The sequence below is a fragment of the Monodelphis domestica genome, chromosome 4 (assembly GCF_027887165.1).
Source record: "Monodelphis domestica isolate mMonDom1 chromosome 4, mMonDom1.pri, whole genome shotgun sequence".
In the NCBI taxonomy this organism is placed as follows: domain Eukaryota; kingdom Metazoa; phylum Chordata; class Mammalia; order Didelphimorphia; family Didelphidae; genus Monodelphis; species Monodelphis domestica.
This window is the reverse complement of record NC_077230.1, coordinates 405033376-405054047: the sequence shown is the minus strand read 5'-3', so window position 1 is coordinate 405054047 and position 20672 is coordinate 405033376. Positions and strand designations below refer to the sequence as shown.

Here is a 20672-nt window from a genome sequence, read left to right as displayed (position 1 = left end):
AACGGCTGACGTCACCAACTGGCCCCCCATAAAGGAAATAGAAACCCAAGAGCCAAAGGAAAAACAGAGCGCACTCTTTCCACACAGGAGAATGTACATACATCTTTATAAAAGAAACCCAAAGCTCAATAAATATGCACCTTTATACACAGGTGGGGGTGAGGGGCTGTCCCTCGGCCCTGACCCCCATGTGGGCCAGACTGGGGCGTAGGATGGGGTCAAGGGCACTTCTTGGGTCTAGCTGTCTGGGGGCGGAGGAAGGAGAAAGGCCAGCTTGGGGGGGGTGGGGGGGGGGAGGAGAGAGAGAGAGGAGGCCCAGCGCCCTAGAGGGAGGCTGTCATCATTCAGTCTGGGGTACGGCCCCTCGGAGGTGGGCTCTGGAAAAGCAGCAGTGTGGGTGTGAGCGGGGAACAGCTAGGAGCTCAGAGGGCAGATGAGGGGAAGCCCAGGGCTAAAACGAGCCTCCCCAGGACCTCACTGTCTCTTAGCCCCGGCAGTATTCAACAAAGTGCAATTTGGTTCCTGATTTCTAGCCCCCGATCTGTTCCCAGGGGACTCTGATGTCCTGGTCTCTCACTGAAGGGATTGGTCAGGACCAGGCCGTCAGTCTGGGACCGTCCATCCATCCATCCATCTGTCTGTCCATGGCACCCTGGGGTCCTCCTGCTGCTCAGACTTCTCTGCAGGACAAGGGGTGGGGAGGGAAGGAAAGGGTTTGTGATCTGGGTCACAGCCCCGGCAGATAAAGCAGGGCCTCCCGATAAAGCTGGACAAACACCCCCAAGGAAGTGACCTCTGCCCCCTGGCCACTCCACAACTCAGACTGCCCTTGGTCAGTGGCCCTGCTCCCCGGGGCCACCCACAGACACTCACGAGGCGGTCAGCGTGGAGTTCAGGAGCAGCGTGGTTCGAATGCGGTACAGCTGGGCCAGGGTCAGTTTCCTGTGCTGGCCTGAGGGCTGTGCCCTGAAGGTGGTCTTAGAGACTGGCTTTTTGCACTCCCTGGAGAGAGGACTCTCATCCCCCCGGCCAGGGGAACACCCTGAATCTTCCGCTTCTGGCGGCCCAGAGGCACCGCTCGGGCTGGCCCCCCCACAGTCCCAGCTGGCACGGGCTTCCGGAGGGGGTTGGCAGGGCCCCATCTGAGTCCTGGGGAAGCCGTTGGGAAGGAGCGGCGTAGTCAGGCAGAGCTCAGACAAGCTCCGGCTAGGGGCTGACGGGGGGACTCGGCCAGAAGCCCCCGAGAGAAGCTGCAGCAGGCTGGCCTCCGACTTGGATTTGAGTAGACGAGGCCAAGGCAGCAGCTGGACAGGGGTTCGACGTCGGAGGCGGGGAGAGAGCGGCAAGGCAGGAGCAGGGGGGTCAGGCGGGTCTGGAGGTCTGGGGGCAGGGACGGGGGCCAGCTCCGCCGGGGCAACAAAGTCCTTCAGGGAGGTCGGGGAAAGGGTGCCGTAGGCAGAATCGATGGAGCACGAGCGGCACTCAGCAGGAGCCGAGTGGAGCAGTCCGTCAGCCTCGCTCGTTGGGGTAGTGGAGGACGCCGTTGTGCTGATCGAGGTCTCGTCTGAGCGGGAACTAAATGGGCCGCCCTCAAAATCAGGCGATGACGGAGACTCCCCAGGCTCCACCACCACCACCGCCAGGGTCTCCGTGGAGCCATCGGAGGGGCTAGAAAGGAGAGGGGACAGGGCCGAGGAAGCCAAGGGGCACTCTGAGCAGGTCAGCGAGCCACCAAATCAAGCAGTACAAAAGGAAATAAATAAGACCAGGGAGGGGGCCTGCCTGCCTGCCCCCAGGGGGCTTACAGGCAGCCTAGAGCATGAGGGCTGTTCAGTCGCTTTTCAATCATGTCCAACTCGTCATGACCTCGTTTGGGGTTTTCTTGGCAAAGACACTGGAGCTGTTTGCCATTTCCTTTTCTGGCTCATCTGACAGATGAGGAAACTGAGGCAAACAGGGTCAAGTAGCTTGCCCAGGGTCATAGAGCTAAGATACTGGAGTGGGTTATCATTTCCTTCTCCAGTTTATTGTACAGAGGAGGAAACTGAGTTTAACAGGGTTGTGTGACTTGTCTAGGGTCACACAACCAAGATACTGGAATGGTTTGTTATATCCTTCTCCAACTTATTTTACAGGTGAGGAAATTGAGTTCAATAGGCTTATGTGACTTGTCCCTTAGTTGTCACACAACTAAGTTGTCCCTCACTTGTCCCTTAGTTGTCACACAACTAAGATATTAGAATGGTTTGCCATTTCCTTCTCCAACTTAGTGTACAGAGGAGGAAACTGAGGCAAACAGGGTTATGTGACTCGTCTAGGGTCACACAACTAAGATCCTGGATTGGTTTGCTACTTCCTTCTCCATGTTATTTTGCAGATGAGGAACCTGAGTTTAAGAGGATTGTGTGGCTTGTCTAGGGTTATGCAGTCAGAAAGTGTGAGGCTAGATCTGAACTCTGGAAGATGTGTCCTCTTGATTCTCCACCTTGGACTCTATGTTCTGGACCACCTCGCTGACCTTAGCCTGTAGCTGCAGCAAGAGAAACAACTCAAATGTAAACAGAACTGTAAGGCTCTATTGTCACAACACCTCCAACAGGCAGGTAAAGTGAGGAACCTAAAGAAACTCTCCTCTCCAATAGCCAGCTGGCCGTCAGGTCTCACCAGCATCTCCCTCGCTCCGTCCCTTCCTCTCTACTCAGATGGTGCCCCCCTCCCCAGCCGAACCCCATCACTGCTTCACGCTCGCTCTATTTCAGTCGCCGGCTCCCGTCTCCATCCAGCCTTGACAGAGCTGCCAAAGTGACTGTCCTGTAAAGCAGTGAGGCGGCTCAGTGGATAGTGACCCAGGCCCAGAAGTGGCAAGTTCTGAGTTCAAATTGGCTTCAGGACATATCCTACATACCCTGAGCAAGTGACAACCCCATTTACTCAGCTCTTCTTGTTCTCCTGCCTTAGAACTATTACACAATTGATTTGAAGATGGAAGGTAAAGGTTCTTAAAAAAGAAAAAAGATAATAAAGTGTAGGTCTGACCACTTCGCTCCCCATCTCAAAAACCTTCAATGGCTCCCGTGGACAGAGAAGAAAATTCTCAGCGTGGCCCTTAGAGCCCTCTCCCACCTGGCTCCCATGGATCTTTCCTGGCTATTTATTTTGCCCCTTTCTGCAGCCTCCATTCCAGTCAGACCCCTTGTGTAAAATAACCTTTGTTGGAGTGGTACTGCCTCAACCAGAATGCTCACTGGCTGCACCATGACCTCTTAGAAGCACAACTCAGATGGAGCAGGGCATAGAGGCTGGGCTCAGAGGCAGGAAGACCCGAGTTCGAATCTGACCTCAGACACTTGGCTACCTTGGGCAGGGCATGGAACCTCTATTTGCCTCAGTTTTCTCAAGTTCAAAATAGAGATAACATCAGCATCCACTTCCCATGGGTGTTGGGAGGACCAAATTTGTAGTGTTTAGCACGGGTCCTGGCACACAGTAGGGGCTTAATAAATGCTGCTTCCTCTCCCTTAGGGCACAACATCTGTCCTGAGCCCACTAGTTAGTGGATAATGCTCCCTCCCTCTTGGAATTACTTGGTGGATTCTTTTTCTTTGCTTTCCTGAGAGCTTAGGATATACTATGTATATAATACGCATTTTCCTCTGTCTACATTGATCTCAACAGGAAACTGTAACCTTCCTTCTCAGTTTCCCTTTTGGTTTTGTATCCCCTTGTGTCTAGAACATTATTGGGGAGGGGGCTGAGTTTTAAACCTTTACCTTCCAGCTTAGTAGCAATTCTAAGACAAAAGAGCAAACAGTAGTCACTGAGCTTAAGTGACTTGCCCAGGGTCACACAGCTAGGAAGTATGCCTGAGATCCCATTTGAACCCAAGATCTCTCGTTCACAAGTCTGACATTCTATCCACTGTGCTAGTTAGCTGTAGCCACATTATTGTTTCTTGTCAGATTTGGTCTTAGAGAGTGAGGGGTGTTTGAGTTACTGAGAGATTAAAAGGAATCTGTCCAGGGGCAGGTAGACACTGTATGGCAGAGGCAAGACTCGCACCAACATCTTCCTGATTTTAAGGTCAGCTCCCTACAGTCCTGCCTCTCACTATGCTCATAGTAGGTACTTATTATTTGTTGAGCTGAACTGAATGGAATTAAGGTTCAAAATGGATATGTGATTTGCCCAAAATTATCTAGCTAGGACAAATCAACAGATGGGATTTGAACCCGGACCTTCTTGATTCTGAGCCCAGTGCTATTTTCATGCTACCATTGACTCTGCAGGGACTGTGGCTTCTCTGGATTCTGAATCACCATCCTCCCCCCTTCCTCCTCCCCGCCCCCCAGCTCCAGAGCTGCTCTCTGCACACAGTAGGACCTCAATCAACATTTGTCAACATCATGTGATGGTGGTGTAAAAGGCGTACCAGCATTGGGAATTCAGGCTGTTGTTGCTTTTGCGTAGGATGGTAGGGGAGCTAGCTCCCGAAGTGCTGCTCTCTCCTTCTTCCTCTTCTTCCTCCTCATCCTCCTCTTCCTCCAGGCTCTGCAGATGCTGCTGATGGCTGCCTTGGTGCTCCTGGAGTCTCATCCTCTGCAGCAGGTTCTAGAGCCAGGGTCGGTATTGGAGGCAACTCTCCCACTCAACTGCCCCCCTTGACCCTTAGGCCACCCCCATGCCCACCAGACCCCTTACCTGGGCATTAAAAATGGCTTCAACCCAGCCTCGGCAGAGGGCCTGCCCGCTAGCTTGAAAGGTGAAAGCACCCACAGCACTTCGGAACTCATTCAGATAGATGAGGAGAAAGGAGCCTGGGGAGAAGTAAGGGCACCACGAATGAGGAGGGGTCTGGACAAGCCAGAACCCATGCTAAGGAGGGCAAGTGGACTGGGAAGGATGCCCTCTGGTTGAAGGAACTGGAGCATCGACCTTCCCAGGGCTGTTGTGAGGGCCAAATGAAGTCCCTTTTATGTAAAAGGCTTAATGCAGGTCCTAGCACACAGTAGGCTCAAATAAATGCTTGTTTTCTCCCCCTTAGGGGCCACCTTCAGCACAAAATCTGTCCTGAGTCCGCTAGGTAATTGATCATGCTCCCTCCCTCGAGAAATTGCTTTGTAGATTCTTTTTCTTGGCTTTCCTGAGCACTTAGCCTGGAGAAGAGAAGGCTCGGCCCAATATAAACAAGGCAAGACAAGAAACAGTTACTAAGCATTTACTGTGTGTCCAGTACCTACCTAAGTACTGAGGATATGACTAAAAGGCAAATAAAGAAAGAGCCTGCCCTCAAAAAGAAAAGAAACCAAGAGGCATGCATGTGCCAGGAACTGTCTGAAGAACTTCACAGGAATCTCATTCCAATGGAAGACAACACCAAAAAAGGGAGCTGGAAAGTGGGGAGGGGGAAAGAGAGGGATAGGGATCCATGTGGGGGGCATGGTGAGGAAGCCTGGGAAGGAAAGGCAAAGCATCTGCCTAGCACCTACTATGTGCCAGGTAGCCAGCCAGATGATATAGTGAATAGAATACCAATCTTGAAGTCAGGAAGACCCGAGTTCAAATATGGCCCCGGACACTTTATTAGCTGGGTGATCTACCCTGGGTCAGTGGATTCACCCTGTTTGCCTCAGTTTCCTCATATGTAAAATGAGCTGGAAAAAGAAATGGCAAACCACTCCAGCATCTTTGCTAAGAAAAAGCCAGTGGGGTCACAAAGTCACTCATGTCTAATTCTAGACTGAAGTAACACCACTAAGAAAGAAATGTGCTGGGTTATGAGCTTTACAAATCATTTGATCCTTATAACCCTGGAAAGTAGGAAAGTCAGAATTGAAGCTAGGAGAATAAAAGTTGCCCAGGCTAAGTGTCCCCTTATGTAGGCAATGACTATCTTAAGACTTTGAAGGATTGTTCAGTAGGGTAGTTCGATAGTACTTTCTGCCTTAGAGCCAATACCCAGCACCTATTCCAGGACAGAAGATAAGGGTTTAAAAAAAAAAAAGATTCTGGAGGATTATGGGGCAGAAGAGGGCACTGCTAAGCTGGAGAGTCTCTAGAAGCCAACAGTCAGAATGTTGAAGGGCCATGAGCAGAGGCCATGTGGAAAATGGATTCATTTTGCCCAACTCCACCCCAGAGAACAGAGCTAAGAACAGCAAGTGGATACTTGGAGAGGAAACTGGAGGACTTGCAGTCAGGTACATTGTTAAGGGGAAGATTCAACTTGGACCAGAGACTCCCTGAGATCCATTCAAACACAGGGATGAGAGTCTGGCATTCCCCAATCCTGGGCACAGAGTAGTTGGAGAGTTGGGGGTGTCAGAAATTTTTTTAAACCACCTATCTTCCACCTTACAATCCACACTGGGTATTGGTTCTAAGGCAGGGTAGGCAATGGGGGTCAAGTGACTTGCCCAGGATCATATAGCTAGGAAGTGTCTGAAATCAGATTTGAACCCAGGACCTCCCATCTCTTGGCCTGGCTCTCAATCTATTGAGCCACCCAGATGCCCCCTGAGCCCCAGATTCTTTCTGCCCCAAAAGAGGGGTGTTCAGACAGTGGGTGGTAGAAAGCTTCCTTACCAGGATCTCGAAGTTCCCGACACACAATCTTGTCTACCATCAGGGGCTGTCGGATAACTTTGGTCCTTTCTGCCTTCTTCACAGGTTTGGTCACCAGAAAGAGGTCGGTGAAGAGAAAGCAGTAAACATCCATCTAGTAGAAGTGGAGATTCAAGGCTGGGGTCAGAGGATCAGTGATCTCAAGCTGGAAACCATCTAGACCAACCCTTTCATTTTACAGATGGGGAAACCAAGACCCAGAGAGGGGAAAAGATCATTGATCTAGAACTGGAAGGAACTTCAGAGGAGATTTAATCCAATCCCCTCATTTTACAGTTGAGGCATTTGAGGCATAATGTAAATGACATGTTCAAGACCACATGTTTAGTAAGTGTCAGATCCAGATTCTTCAAGTCCAAATCCAGTGCCCTGTGTCCCATTCAAGGAATTCTTTTGTCCCTGATGAAACTATAGATAAATAAGCTCCTTGAAGTCCAGACAGTATCTTATCCGAAGAATCACAGAATAGCTAGCTGTAAGGGGCTTTAAGAGTCGACTAGTCTGATTCCTTCACACTAGTCAGTCAGCAAACATTTATTAAGAGCCTTCTGTATACCAGGCCCCCTGCTAACTATTTCAAATACAAAGAAAGACAAAAATCAATCCCTACTAACCTCAAGGAGCTAACAGTTGAATGGGGGAGACAACAGGAAAACAAGATACAAAACTGAGGCCCAAAGAGATGAAGTAATTTAACCCTCTGCTTTGTATCTGCTGCCCTACCTGGTTGCAACTCCACTGAACAAGATGCTTCCCCTTCACTCCAGGGCAAGTTATCACTTCTAAACTCATTCCACCCCCCCACCCCGGCCTGTCTCAGCTTTTCTCTCCTCTGACTAGAGGGCTAGAGGGAAGTGTATCAAACTCCTCCCAATGCCTTTCTTTATAAAGGGCTGAATGCGAATTCATGGCTCACTCTGCTTTTCCCTGCCTGGTTTCAATTCCAAGGAATAGGATATTCCCTATCATCTTGTTTCCCTCTGCCTTGCCTGCCTCCTTTTGGGTTCTCTCCCTTTAGATTGTAAACTCACTGGGAGCAAGGACTGTTTTTTTTTTTAAATCATCTCTCCAGAGATTAACACAGCTCCGGAAACATCATAGATGCTTATTAAATGTTTACTAGAAGGGGCAACTAGGTAACTAAGTGGATAGAGATCCTGGCAGAGAGAGGAGGCCCTGGATTCAAATATGGCCTCAGAAACTTCCTAGATGTGTGACCCTGGGCAAGTCACTTAATTCCCATTTCCTAGCCAGAACCATTCTTCTGCTTTAGAACCAAATCTAAGACAGAAGGTAAGAGTTTAAGAAAAACACTATCTGAGGTATCGAGATATTTAACAACTTATTCATAGCTTCACAGCCAGGAAGAACAAGGAACAAAGCTTGAAAACAAGACTCATAGAGCTCACATAGAAGATGTGACTGAAGAGAACATGGCGGTCAGGTCCGTGATGACTTTTTCAAAACCTTAAGCAAGTCTCCTCACCTGACATCATAGCAAGGAGACATCTAACTCTAGTGCTTTCTCTGTATTAATTACTTCCAATTTTTCTAGGATACTTCTTGTTTGTACATTGGCTCTCCCATTAGATTGTAGCTCCTTGATAGCAGGGACTACATTGCCTATTTTCTTACCCCCAGGGCTTAGATTAGTGCCTGGCACACAGAAGGTGTTTAATACATGTTTACTGATTAATATGTGTTTTCCTTCTATAACTCTTTAAACTTCCCAGAAGACTTTTCCTGACATAATCCCATGAGGTACATAGTTGAAGCATTTCTGGATCAGACCTTTAATTCCACTGATACAGGGAACTTCCAATGTGAAAACCCCCTTTACCAATGGAGATCAGCATCAGGGCTTCAATGTGTAACCTTAGAGAGTTGTTTGGGGATGTTAAGGGGTGGGTGACTTGCCCAGGGTCACACAGCTAATATGGGTGACAGGTTAGATTTGAACCTGGTCCTCCCTAACTCAGAAGGCAATTCCTTAACCATTATGTCATGCTGCCTTCCAGCAGAAGTATTGTTATGAATCCTATATAACTATGAAAACTGAGCCTCAGAGGGGTGAGCTGTTTTATCTGTGGATACAGAAATATCAGAGCTGGGATTTGGAAATAATTTCAGAACCATCATCTTTCCCACTAAGCCAGAACCCAGGTTTGAATCCTTTGGGTTCAAATGCCAGGAACTTGTTGCATGACTTAAAAAAAACCCCTAATTTCTAAACATCTTGGTTTCTACTTCTAATAATAATGATAATAGCTAAAACTGATACAGTACTTACTATGTGCCAGGCATTGTGTGCAAACCCCTTTACAAATATCTCATTTGATCCTCATGACAATTTTAAGAGGTATCTGTTATTATTAGCATCCATTTTACAGATGAGGAAACTGAGGCAAACAGAAGTTAAGTGACTTGCCTAGGGTCACACAGCTAGTAAGAGTAAGGCCAGATTTGAATTCAGGTGTTCTTGACTCCAGGACCATCAATCTATCTACTGCACCACTTTGCTGCCCTAGGTTTATAGAAATGATCTCTAAGGTCTAGTCTGCCTGTAAAATTCTCTGCCCTCCTCACCTCCCTGCTCTCAGAGAGAATAAGCATGCAGGGATGTTGGGATGTCCATAGGGATGGGGAAGGGATCAGAGTTGCTGCTCACCTTGCTGTCTTTTCCCTCCTTCATCTTTAAGCTCCCCTCTAGGAGGAGCTGCCGAGTGTCATCTGGGGATGTCCCCGGGATGGGAGCTGTCAGATCAAAGCGCAGAAACTCCTTCAAAAGCTGGGAAGGGGAGAGAAATGTTTACTGGATGAGAAAAATAGACAGGGCTGAGAAGAGGAGGGCAGAACAGAAGGTCCCTCTGGAAGGGGAAGGGGAAGAAATAAAAAGGAGATCGAAAGGAGGAAATATCTCTGAAGCAAAGGACTGTTTCTACCCATCTCTCCCCTTCTCTAGTAGCATGAAGAAGTCCTTATTCTTTTTTAAAATTAAGACAAGTAAAAAATAGAGCCCATTGGGGGCAGCTGGGTAGCTCAGTGGATTGAGAGCTAGCCCTAGAGACGGGAGGTCCTAGGTTCAAATCTGGCCTCAGCCACTTCCTAGCTGTGTGACCCTGGGCAAGTCACTTGACCCCCATTGCCTACCCTTGCCACTCTTCTGCCTTGGAGCCAATACACAGTATTGACTCCAAGACGGAAGGGTAAGGGTTTAAAAAAAAAAAAATAGAGCCCATTGCTCACTTCCTGAGAAAAACTTCTCGGGATAACCAAGGCAAAAAAAAAAAACCAGCAATGAAATCAAATAAAAAGTCCGACAAGCAGGTAAAAAGAATGAGTCAAATGCCAAGGAGCCATCGAATAATGGAAACGATAGAAGTTTCATAAAATAAAATGACAATAATGCTTATCTGAGGAGAATTAATGCCTCTCAATCCTTAGCTTAACAAAAGAGAAAACAAATCAATGAACTCAAAGTATAATCTTTAAAAACTTCTGACTACAAATCAGAAACACTTAACTAAATAACAAAGTAAAAAACTTATTATTATTAAAACCCGAAAGCAAAAAAGGCCGTTGAATTGATAAATAAAACTAGGAGGTGATTTTTTAAAAAACTAATAAAATAAACCGCTAATCTCATGAAATGGGAGGAAAGTAAATTTTCTTTTAAAGAGTAAATTATTAGACATTGCATTGCTTAATTATGGACGAACATAACAATATTCAGAGAAAATAGTTGAATGTCCCAAAAGATGAAATACAGAAACAAAAAGAAAAGAAATAGATTATTTCAATAAACCAATTTCAGAAAAAGAAACTGAACCAAGACATAAATGAACTCCCAACCCAAAAAGCCCTGGGAACAAATGTATTCATAAATGAATTCTAAAATCAGTCAAAGAAGACTTAATTTTAATACTAAAGAAACAGTTTGTAATAAGAAAAAGTTCCCATTCCAATATGTTTATTTGACACAAATATGGTCTTGGCATTTCTTTAATTATTTACTTAATTTTTGGGCGCTTACCTTCCATCTTGGAGTCAATACTTTGTATTGGTTCCAAAGTAGAAGAGTGGTAAGAGCTAGGCAATGAGGGTTAAGTGACTTGCCCAGGGTCTCACAGCTAGGAAGTGTCTGAGGCCAGATCTGAACCTAGAACTTTCTGTCTCTAGACTTGGCTCTTTATCCATCAAACCACCTAGCTGCCCCGTTCTAGACATTTCTCTTAAAAAAAAAAAACGCTGACCTTCCATCTTAGAATCAAAACTGTGTATTGGTTCTAAGGCAGAAGAGTGGTAAGGGCTAGGCATTGGGGGTTAAGTGACTTGTCCAGGGTCACACAGCTAAGAAATGTGAGGACAGATTTGAACCCAGGACCTCCTGTCTCCAAGTCTGGCTTTCTATCCACTGAGCCCCTACTCATTTTGTGCCCAGCATCCTAGACTGCAGAGATGCCAGAAGAGGAGACACCTGGCCCCTGCCAAGGAGCAGGCATATCAGAGAGAAGCAGAGGCAGTGACAAAGTGGGAGAAGACCGCGGTACCTTGTCCACCTCATCCGTGCTGCTCTCCACCACCTCGTAGGAGTCAATGCGGCTGATGATGGCCGCCAGACGCTGTTGCTCCTGCCGCTGCCGCATTCGAGAATTGATGTGACTGATGAACCGTTCCACAGAGCTAATCTGTGAGGAAGAGGCAGGAATCCATGAACCCCTCCGTCCCCCAACAAACCCCTGTGCTGGGTCCCCGCTAAGCCTGGGACCCAAACTGAGGATGAGCTCTTCCCTGCCCTCAGGGAGCTTCAATCCCACTGGCAGATGGATCTGAACTATGGGGAGAGGGACCAGACTCGGGATCTCATCTGTAGATGGACTCCAGGATGAGGAGATTTCTTCTGTCCAGGCAGGCCCTTTGGGGCAATTTATGGTCTCCAAGAGTTACCCAAAGCACTAAGGAGTTCAGTTACTGTCCCAAAGTCACCCAGCCATGACGTTTCTAAGGCACAACTTGAACTCATTTCTTCTGGCTATCATGCTACACCACACTGAACAAAAGGCAGTGGGCTTGGTGCCAACTAAGTGGTGCAGTGGCTAGAGCTCTGGAGTCAGAGAGACCCGAGTTCAGATCCAGCCTCTGATGATTAAGCAGCTTGGGATTCGGACAAGTCTCCTGACCTGTTTGCCTCAGTTTACCCATCTGTAAAATGAGTATGACAGTAGCATCTACTTCCCAAGGTTATCATGAGGGTCAAATGAGGTATTCATAAAAAGTGCTTGGCATAGAGCCTGGCACATAGTCGACAAGTATTAAAATAAATGAATGATGGGGGCAGCTGGGTGGCTCAGTAGATGGAGTGAGAGTCAGGCCCAAAGAGGTCCTAGGTTCAGCTGACTTCAGATCCTTCCTAGATGTATGACCCTGGGCAAGTCACTTCACCCCCATTGCCGAGACCTTACTACTCTTCTGCCTTGGAACCAATACACAATATTGAGTGCAAGATGGAAGGCAAGGGTTAAAAAAAATAAATGCATGGCAATCCACTGGGAGGAAGGATGGGAGAAACTTTGGGCTTCACATAAGATGGTACTTAAAAGCTCGGGGTAGGGACAGCTGCGTGACTCAGTAGATTGAGAGTTAAGCCCAGAAACAGGAGGTCCTGGATTCAAATCTGCCCTCAGACACTTCCTAGCTGTGTGACCCTGGGAAAGTCACTTAAGCCCTATTGTCTAGCCCTTACCTCTCTTCTTTCCTAGAACTAATACATAGGATTGATTCTGAGAGGGAAGGTAAAAATAAAAAGGCAAGGAGAGAGCATTCCAGGCAGGGGGCACATTAAATCACTTATGCAAAGATGTATAGGTGGGAGATAGGGAAGAAATGTGTAGCAGTCCAACTGGAAAGGCAAATTGGAGCCTGGCTGTGAAGGGCTTTACATGCCAAACAGAGGGATCTGGCGTTGGGCGATGGGCAGAGTGGGTACATAACAGAAAGAGGGCTAAATTTGGAGGCAGAAAGACCTGAAGGGAGGCTTATCCTGGCTTTGCTATTTACTACACATGTACTGTGGGGCAAGCCTCTTAACTGCCCCAGCCTCAGTTTCCTTCTTTGAAAAATGATGGGGTTACAGCAGAGAACAGCTAAGACTTATTCTCGCTCTAGAGCTAGGACCCTAGTGGTGATAGGGAGCCATGGAAGCTTCTTGAGCAGGAGGTGGGAATGGTCAGGAAGACCAGTTTGGTAGCTCCTAGAGGAAAGACTGGAGAAAGAGAGGGGGAAAACCAAGAGGAGCTTATTGAAATAATGAGGCAAAGGGGCTCTCACATGGGAAGCCTGGAAGGAGGTGAGGGAAGGAAAAGAGCTTCACACCCAGGTTGTGGGTATGCGTATCTGGGGCCCCTCCCTTCCTTCCTGCCCGGTTACCATGGTGACAATGGCCTCCTTGGTTGGTGGGTCATCAGTCTTCTTCAGCACTGATTTCAGCAGCAGCGGGTATTTTGTGAGCCTCTGATGAGGTTTGGCCAGCATGTCGCTCAGCTTCAGCCTCTGGCACTGCTGGTGCTTCTCCGCCCACTGTAACCAAGACAGGGTTGGGGGACCCTTCCCAGCACCCTCTCCCCTACTTCCTTCCCCCACTATCAGTCATCACACTTTGGCTCCCTCCATTACAGTTAGTCATCACCCATAGCCTCACCCATCAGCCATCACTTCGCCCCCAAAGCCACTGCTCCTTGCTCCTCCTCCCATTGGGCATCACCCCTGGTCCCCCATTACTTGTTAGTCCTTGTCCCCCCCATCAGTCATATCCTCTGTACCTCCCCCAATCAATCATCACCCCTTGACTCCCCTCACCGTGACATAGACCCTGAATAGGTCACTGTCCCTCAACAGGCTCCTCATGTATTCCATGCAGCCCTCCTCTTCCATGCAGTAACGGATGTAAGGCTTGAAGAGGGACCCGAACTATAGGGCCAGAAGCAATAAAAGAGTCAGGGTACAGGGCAAAGAAGAGAAGGCTGAGGGGGATTAGGGAAGAGGGCTTAAGAGAGATGGTGAGCTTTTAGGAAACCAGAGGCTTCCAAAGACCCCCTTGCTCTAAGAGTGCCTCAGTTTCCCCAATAGCACTTTAGGATTTCTGGGTCCTAAGCCTAACCATAAGAGAAGGGGGATGGCCTATGAGCTGTCCATAGATTTTTCCCCACCTGCCCTCAGTCCCCTACCATTTTGAAGCCTTTGAGCAGATCTGCAGGCTGTAGCAGGGTCCGGGTGCGTCGAGCTTTGTCAAGGATAGGGGCCATGACACTACTCCACAGCCCTTTATGCAACTGGATGATCTCCTGGGTATTGCTGAATAAGCGTTCAATGTCCACCTGCAGGAAGGGCCCTGGTTTCATTTCCTTTCCCCTAAGCCACCCTTTAATCCCTAGTCCCGTCCCCAATTTCTCCTAGGGTTTCTCCTTTCTTCTCTAGGCTCCCCACTGAGGTCAGTCAATCAATAAATATTAATTAAGGGTCAGCTAGCAGAGCCAGGCCTGGGTTCAAATCTAACCTCTGACATTTCCTAGCTGTGTGACCCTGGGCAAGTCACTTAACCCCCATTGCCTAGCCCTTACTACTCTTCTGCCTTGGAACCTATATATAATATCAATTCTGAGATGGAAGGGTTAAAAAAATCTGGTCTCAGACATTTCCTAGCTGAGTGACCCTGGGCAAGTCACTTAACCCCCACTGCCTAGCCCTTACCACTCTTCTGCCTTCTGCGATGGCATCTAAGACTGAAGATAACAATTTAAAAAAAAATACTGATTAGGCTCTTACTACATGCCAAGCACTGGGGACACACCGATAGTCTGGGTGGCATGAGAATGAGAAGGGCTGAGTCAGACCCGTGTGGATACCCCTGTCTCCCCACTGACCCTCTCACCTCACACAGGAGCCCAGACTCCTGCAGGTTCAAAAGACAGCACATGAAGAGCTGTGGGAAAAACACAAATAAAAACAAACAAATCAGTAATTAAAACCGCCATCACTGGCAGAGACCCACCAGGAAGCTCATGTGCTCCCCTCCTCTTAGGAGAAGAGCAGCGGGTCTACGGGTCCTGAGGAGGGCAGCCGATTCCAGTCAGGGACAGTGTGGATTGGTTTTACATCGATCTACTTTGTTACAAGGAGATGCTTCACTTTAGGGAGATGGGTCAGCGGGAAGGTCCAGCCATATGTTTAGGAAGAAGAGTGTAAATATATTAGAGTCTGATTGCAGATCAAAGCACGCCACCTTCTACTTTATTTCCTCCAGGACTCTTTTATTGTATGTGAGATGTGTCTTCTGTCATGGCATGAGCAATAAGGACATATATCATGCATGAGAGAACCGGTACAACCTGGATCAGACTAGTTACCTCCTGGGATGGGGAAGGGAGGAAGGAAGAGAGAGAATCTGAATCATAAATGACAGAAAGGGGCAGCTAAGAGGCTGAGTGGATTGAGAACCAGGCCTAGAGACAGGAGGTCCTGGGTTCAAATCTGACCTCAGATATTTTCCAGCTGTGTGACCCTGGGCAAGTCACTTAACCCCCATTGTTTAGCCCTTATCACTCTTCTGCCTTGGAACCAATATGTAGTATTGTTTCTAAGACAGAAGGTAAGAATTGGGTTTTTAAAAATTGTTTCCATATGTAATTTTTAAAAAACTAAAAATGAATCAATAAATAGAATTTTTAAGAATATAAATAAAATATTTAATATTTTAAAATATATTCAAATTAACTTAAATGTTTCACTTGAAATTTAATGAGATTTAGGGAGAGTGGAAAGAAACTTTCGGTACAGTCTCTGCCAAACCAGTGGCTGAGTTTGCCTCTGAGCAGTTCTTTGGGGCTCTGGCCTGGGTGACCCAGGAACCAAGTGATGGTTTATTGTCCCTCAAGGGGAAGAGGATGTGGGAAGAAGAACCATCAGACCCATCTAAGAAGAGGGATTTCAGGGGGGAAACCCCAGGCAGGTTCAAGACTGAGACTCAGGAGCGCTTCCTTGGATGGTTAGACAAAAGTCAAGATAAAAGGCTCAGACAAGTTGACTAGTCATTGTCGCTTTCCTAATAACAGTTCATCTGAGCAAATACTCAAAAGCTCAGATGATGATGATGATGACGACGACGACAACGACGACGACAAAGGAGGGGGAAGTCAGGGGGATTTCCACACCTGGGGCAGGTGGGGAAGGAGGAAGGGGCAAGGCTAGACTAGTTCTGATATGTGGGGAGAAAAGGAACAGGGAAGGAACCAGGAGGAAAGTTGCGGTGATCCTCCCCCGAACCCCCGGCACACACACACTTACATCGGTGATTACTCGAAGTTTCTTGATATAGGAAGCCTCTGTATGGAGCAGTTCCCACACTGCCTCCTGCTGATGACACTGCCTCCGGGTCAGATCCTGGGAAAAGAGGATGGAAGAGAGGAATTGAGGACTCTCACTCCTGCCTGGTAGAAGGAGTAAAGGATGACCCGAAGAATCCAGGTTCTACGCATTTCTAGTAAAAGGAAGTTGGATATAGACTTTGAAAGAACTGCAGACATTTAGACTAAATGACACATGTAAAACTCAGTGGAATTGCACGTCAGCTATGGGAGGGGGGGGAAGGGAAAGAACATGAATCTTGTATCCATGGAAAAATATTCTAAATTAATTAAATAAAATTTTCAAAAAATCTAAAAAAATAAAATAAAATTGACTGAAAAAAATCATTTAGACTAAGCCCTTAATTATATAGAAAGCAGCACGGGAGAGAGGATAGAGATCTGGTCTCCAAGCCAGGTTCTACCTCGGACACAGGCTAGCTGTGTGACCATGAGAAAGTCAGCTAATTTCCCATTACCCCTGGCAACTCTAGACCTCTAAGTTGCAGAAAAGTTGTCCTGGGAGAGGGACTTTCCTCACCTGGAGTTCTCCATACTAAGGGACTAATACTTCTAAGGCTTTGTTTTTTTTGGGGGGTATCCCCAGTGATCAGCACAGAATAAGTGCTCAGTGGGCTCAACTGTCCTGAATTTTGTGCTTATTGATCAGTCATGTCTTGACTCTATAGGACCCTATTTAGGGTTTTCTTGGCAGATGCTGGAATTTTTAACATTTCCTTCTCTAGCTCAGGACAGATGAGGAGACTGAAGCCAACAGGATTAAATGACTTGCTCAGGGTCACACAGCTAACAAGGCCAGATTTGAACTCAGGAAGATGTGTTTTCCTGACTCTAAGCTGGTCCTCTATTCACTGAGCCACATAGCTGCTCCATCCTGAATTTTACAGATGAGGAAATGGACCCAGAGAGGAGAAATTATTTGTCTAAGGTCACACATAGATGTTCAGGAATCAGGTAACTCTAGGTATTGCCTAATAAAAAAATTTTTTAATTTGAACCCTTACTTTAGGCAGACTGGCTTAAGTGACCTTCCCAAGGTCACACAGTTAAGAAGTGTCTTTAGGCCAGATCTGAATCCAACTCCAGGTCTGGCACTCTATCCACTGATCTACCTATTCTAATAATTATTTATTATTATTAAACAATCTCATAAGCTCCTTAAGGACAGGGACTGGTATTGTCTTCCTTTGCCCATAGGGAAGAGCTCTGGAAACACACAGGAAGCATCTGATAAATGCTGGATGATCAATTACATACCAATTTATGTCCTAGTAGGGGAGACAGCCCATAAATAGCTAGGCACATGCAAGACATGTACAGAATAACTGTGAGGGAATCTCAAGGGAGAACTGGGAAAGGACTCCTGTGAAAGTGAGGAGCTGAGCTGTATGTTCATTGACTGAATACTAACAGCAGGGCTTATGAGCGAGTTCATGACAAGAGCTTGCATGACACAGGGGCATTAAGCTCTAGAAAGCGTATATGCTATTACTGGCATCCCCATTTCGTAGATTAGGAAACCAAGGCTCAGTGTCAGAGGCAAGAAATGAACCCACGTCAACTGGACTCCACTGTACCATGCTAACTAATTAGTGGTAGGACCCTGGCTAAGTCACAACTCTCTAAACTTCATCTATAAAACAGGAATGATGAAATCTGCTGGTTATCTGTCCCAGGATCATTGTGAATGTCAAAGGAGAAAACAGACGGAAAATTCTTTTGTAGAAAAACTCCCTCCCTTCCCCATCCCAGGAGACACTGAAATCTGGCTGAACCCTGCCCACAGGACCAGGAGGAATCCAGGTGCGTCTCACAGAACCTGGAGGGCCCAGTGGGATCCCCAAGAGCAGGATGACATCTCAGGCACCTCAGTTCCGTCTATGAGCTCTTGCCAGCTGTCTTCCAGGACCAGGTCAGCATCCTCCTCTTCCTCCTCCTCTTCCCAGGAGTCATGGTCAAAGCGGAGCTGCTGGGGCAGCTTGGGCAGGCCAAAGAGACTGTAGGAGTGAAGCTTACTTTCCAGCTGCTCCATCTTGTCGACCTCCTGGGGAACAGGTCAGAGAGTGGCCCAGGTCAGGGAGACTTGCCACAGGAACAAGGGCTTCTGATGAGCTGAGGACAAGTAAGTCTGAGCCTCCCCCCTGACCCCCAAGCCCAGGATGCCCAATCGGGGGCGTGGGAGTCAGGGAAGGGGCAGAGGACCACGTACCCTGCCAAAAGAGCTCACGCTAGGGCCAGAGCTGAAAAGGCCACTGAAACGGCTGGCTGCGCGATTCTTCCAGGTGTCGATGCCATTGCTGGGAAGGGAGCTGCTGGACGGCATCGAGGGTTCTAGCCCGGGGATGCTGGCATCTCCGAGGAACTCCGTCATGTTCTTGCGCCTTCGGCCGGGGGCCTGAGCCGGGGAAAACGGGAGGGGCAGGGGTGGTAGGCAGAAATTGAGTCAGGGTACCTGGGATTGAGGTCCAACCCATACAGTCTGTTACCCACCCTGAGGGCTCACCCTTGTGGGACCCCGATGTATCCCATGATGGGGAAGAGGGAAGAGCGCCCATAGAGAGAGCTGGTAGGCACCATAGAGGTCAACAAGTCTCATGACTTCATTTTACAGATGGGGAAACTGAGGCCAGAAACTGCACACAATTTGTCCATAATTGCCCCATTGATAAGCGAAAAGGTCTAAATTCTAGCTCAGGCCTTCTGAAAGTCCTCCTCCCAGCCTGCTGTTCCCTAAGCAAAACTGTACCTTGGTCCCCCCACTGCCTCTAGCCCCTCACCAGGATGTCTAGGCTCTCCCGTCGGGCCTGCTGGTCAGCACGGTCTGAGGCTGGAGGCCCAGGAATGGGTAAACTCAGGGATTTGAAGTCCTTCACGGCTAGTTCCACTTTCACCTCATCTCCAGGTTTGGCTAAGCAAGAGAGGGAGGGGAGAAGAGGGAATGGGGGAGGGGGGGCAGGAGGATAAATAAGATTCTGCTGGACACCAGCCCCCCCCCCAGCCTCAAACCCTCACCCCAACAGCCCACGTTCCTGTGATTTCCTCCCCACCCGTGAAAGCACCAGTGCCCCTATTTTACAAATGGAGAAACTGAGGTCCAGAACACATTGTTCATCCTGGCTCTGGCCTCGTCTCCCCTTAGGAGAGAGAACACTAGCATGATCACAGGCCAAAGGAAGCCCAATGAGGGTTTCCCAATATTCTTGCCCTACACAAAGCCCCATTCCAAGGCCAAGCCCCCCCTGCTCACCTTTAACCCTCAGGTAGTGACCCCCAAACCTGTAGGCCTCAAAGGGGAGGGAGAGCGGCGTATTGGACTGGTCCAGGTAGATATCCACTTTGCTGAGCTCAATGCCTTTCCTCTCAAACACTGGCAGCAACACCTCCCTGCCACAAGGAAACCGCCATATTGTTGGCCCTCATCCCCAACCCACTCTTCACCGGCCCTCCTTGTCTCTCCTTGACTTTGGGGGGCCAGCCCCCCAGCCCCCTCCATTCAGAGAGGAAGTCAAACATGTGTGTAACTCATTACCCAACACGCCAAGGTATCCCATGAGGACGTGAACACGCACAGATTCACGGTCAGACAAATCTCCTTGCAGATGCAGAGAGCCTTCACGACCCTCCACAAGCCAGCTCTGGCCAGATTTATTCCTAACCCCCCCTCCAACCCATTCAACAGAGCCCTAAGTCACAGGGGTGTCGATTCAGAATCTGGAAGTTCCCTTCCAGAAAGGGATAGCCTGTTCCACTCCCTGATCTTACAGATGAGAAAACTGAAGCCAGAGGAAGTTAAATGGTTTGCTAGTCTTCTATTTATATAAAAATTTTATCTAAAAACATTTATTTGTGGAAGGTCTTTCCAAATCATTTTTGTTATTGTTGCTGTTCGGTTGGTTCACTTTTCTGACATGACCCCATTTGGGGTCTTCTTGGTAGATACCGGAGCGGTTGGTCATTTCCTTCTCTGGCTCATTGGACAGATGAAGAAATGGAAGCCGGACAAGTTAAGTGACTTGCTCAAGGTCACAGATGGCAAGTGTCTGAGGCTGGATTCGAACTTAGGAAGAGTTGCTGCTCTAGGCACTCTGGTCAATTCCTTCCCTTCCTTCCTGGCTCAGCTCTGATGAAATCTGGTGCTGAGACCTTCCTCGATTTCTTCTCCTCCCCCAGATGGAAGTGCTCTCTTTCCCCCTGGAATTTTCCTCCAGCTTCTCCCCTTCTGTCCCTTGGTGTCCTGTGTCTTCTGCTATGTGTCTTCCCATAGCTGATTTGGTTTGGGATTCTTTCTGAACCCAAAAAAGCTCAAGGGGCCTTTTTGCTCTAGATCTGGGATCTTTGGGGGGTGGCCTTTGCCCTGTTTGGCTTTGGGTTAAAAGACTAAATGTGGAAGAACTCAAAAAAGAAAGAAAACAGACTGACAAAGATGTCTCCTAGAGACCTCTGTAAACCTCAAAATTCCTTAGACTTATAATTGTTGGAAATTTCACCATTGGGATATTTCATACTTGGAAAATCTCTTACTGATAGTCTATTGGAATGGGAACCCCATTGGCATGGGAGGTTCCTTCTCTTCCCTTCTTCAGATTACTTTAGGACAGAAACCCTTTGCTGAACAATGGAAAGGACTTTGAC

At 47.9% G+C, this 20672-nt stretch overlaps 1 protein-coding gene across 11 annotated transcripts in view; it reads right to left on the bottom strand.

Annotated features, from left to right (window-relative positions):
• Positions 1–89: 89 nt before the first annotated feature.
• The window catches only part of PLEKHG5 (pleckstrin homology and RhoGEF domain containing G5), a 118965-nt gene continuing 98382 nt past the window's right edge, over positions 90–20672 (bottom strand). For 9 of the 11 annotated variants that reach the window (XM_056795913.1, XM_056795911.1, XM_056795910.1 and 6 more), the window contains 16 exons: positions 19288–19424; positions 18818–18948; positions 18250–18435; positions 17908–18084; positions 15961–16056; positions 14549–14599; positions 13845–13994; positions 13477–13587; positions 13048–13197; positions 11172–11309; positions 9290–9409; positions 6583–6715; positions 4699–4814; positions 4430–4608; positions 874–1668; positions 90–680 (listed from right to left, as the gene is read on the bottom strand). In XM_056795913.1, coding sequence (XP_056651891.1) covers positions 671–680; positions 874–1668; positions 4430–4608; positions 4699–4814; positions 6583–6715; positions 9290–9409; positions 11172–11309; positions 13048–13197; positions 13477–13587; positions 13845–13994; positions 14549–14599; positions 15961–16056; positions 17908–18084; positions 18250–18435; positions 18818–18948; positions 19288–19424 — 2680 coding nt within the window. In that variant the 3' untranslated portion in view covers positions 90–670. The other 2 variants (XM_056795919.1, XM_056795917.1) reach the window with 2 other exon arrangements.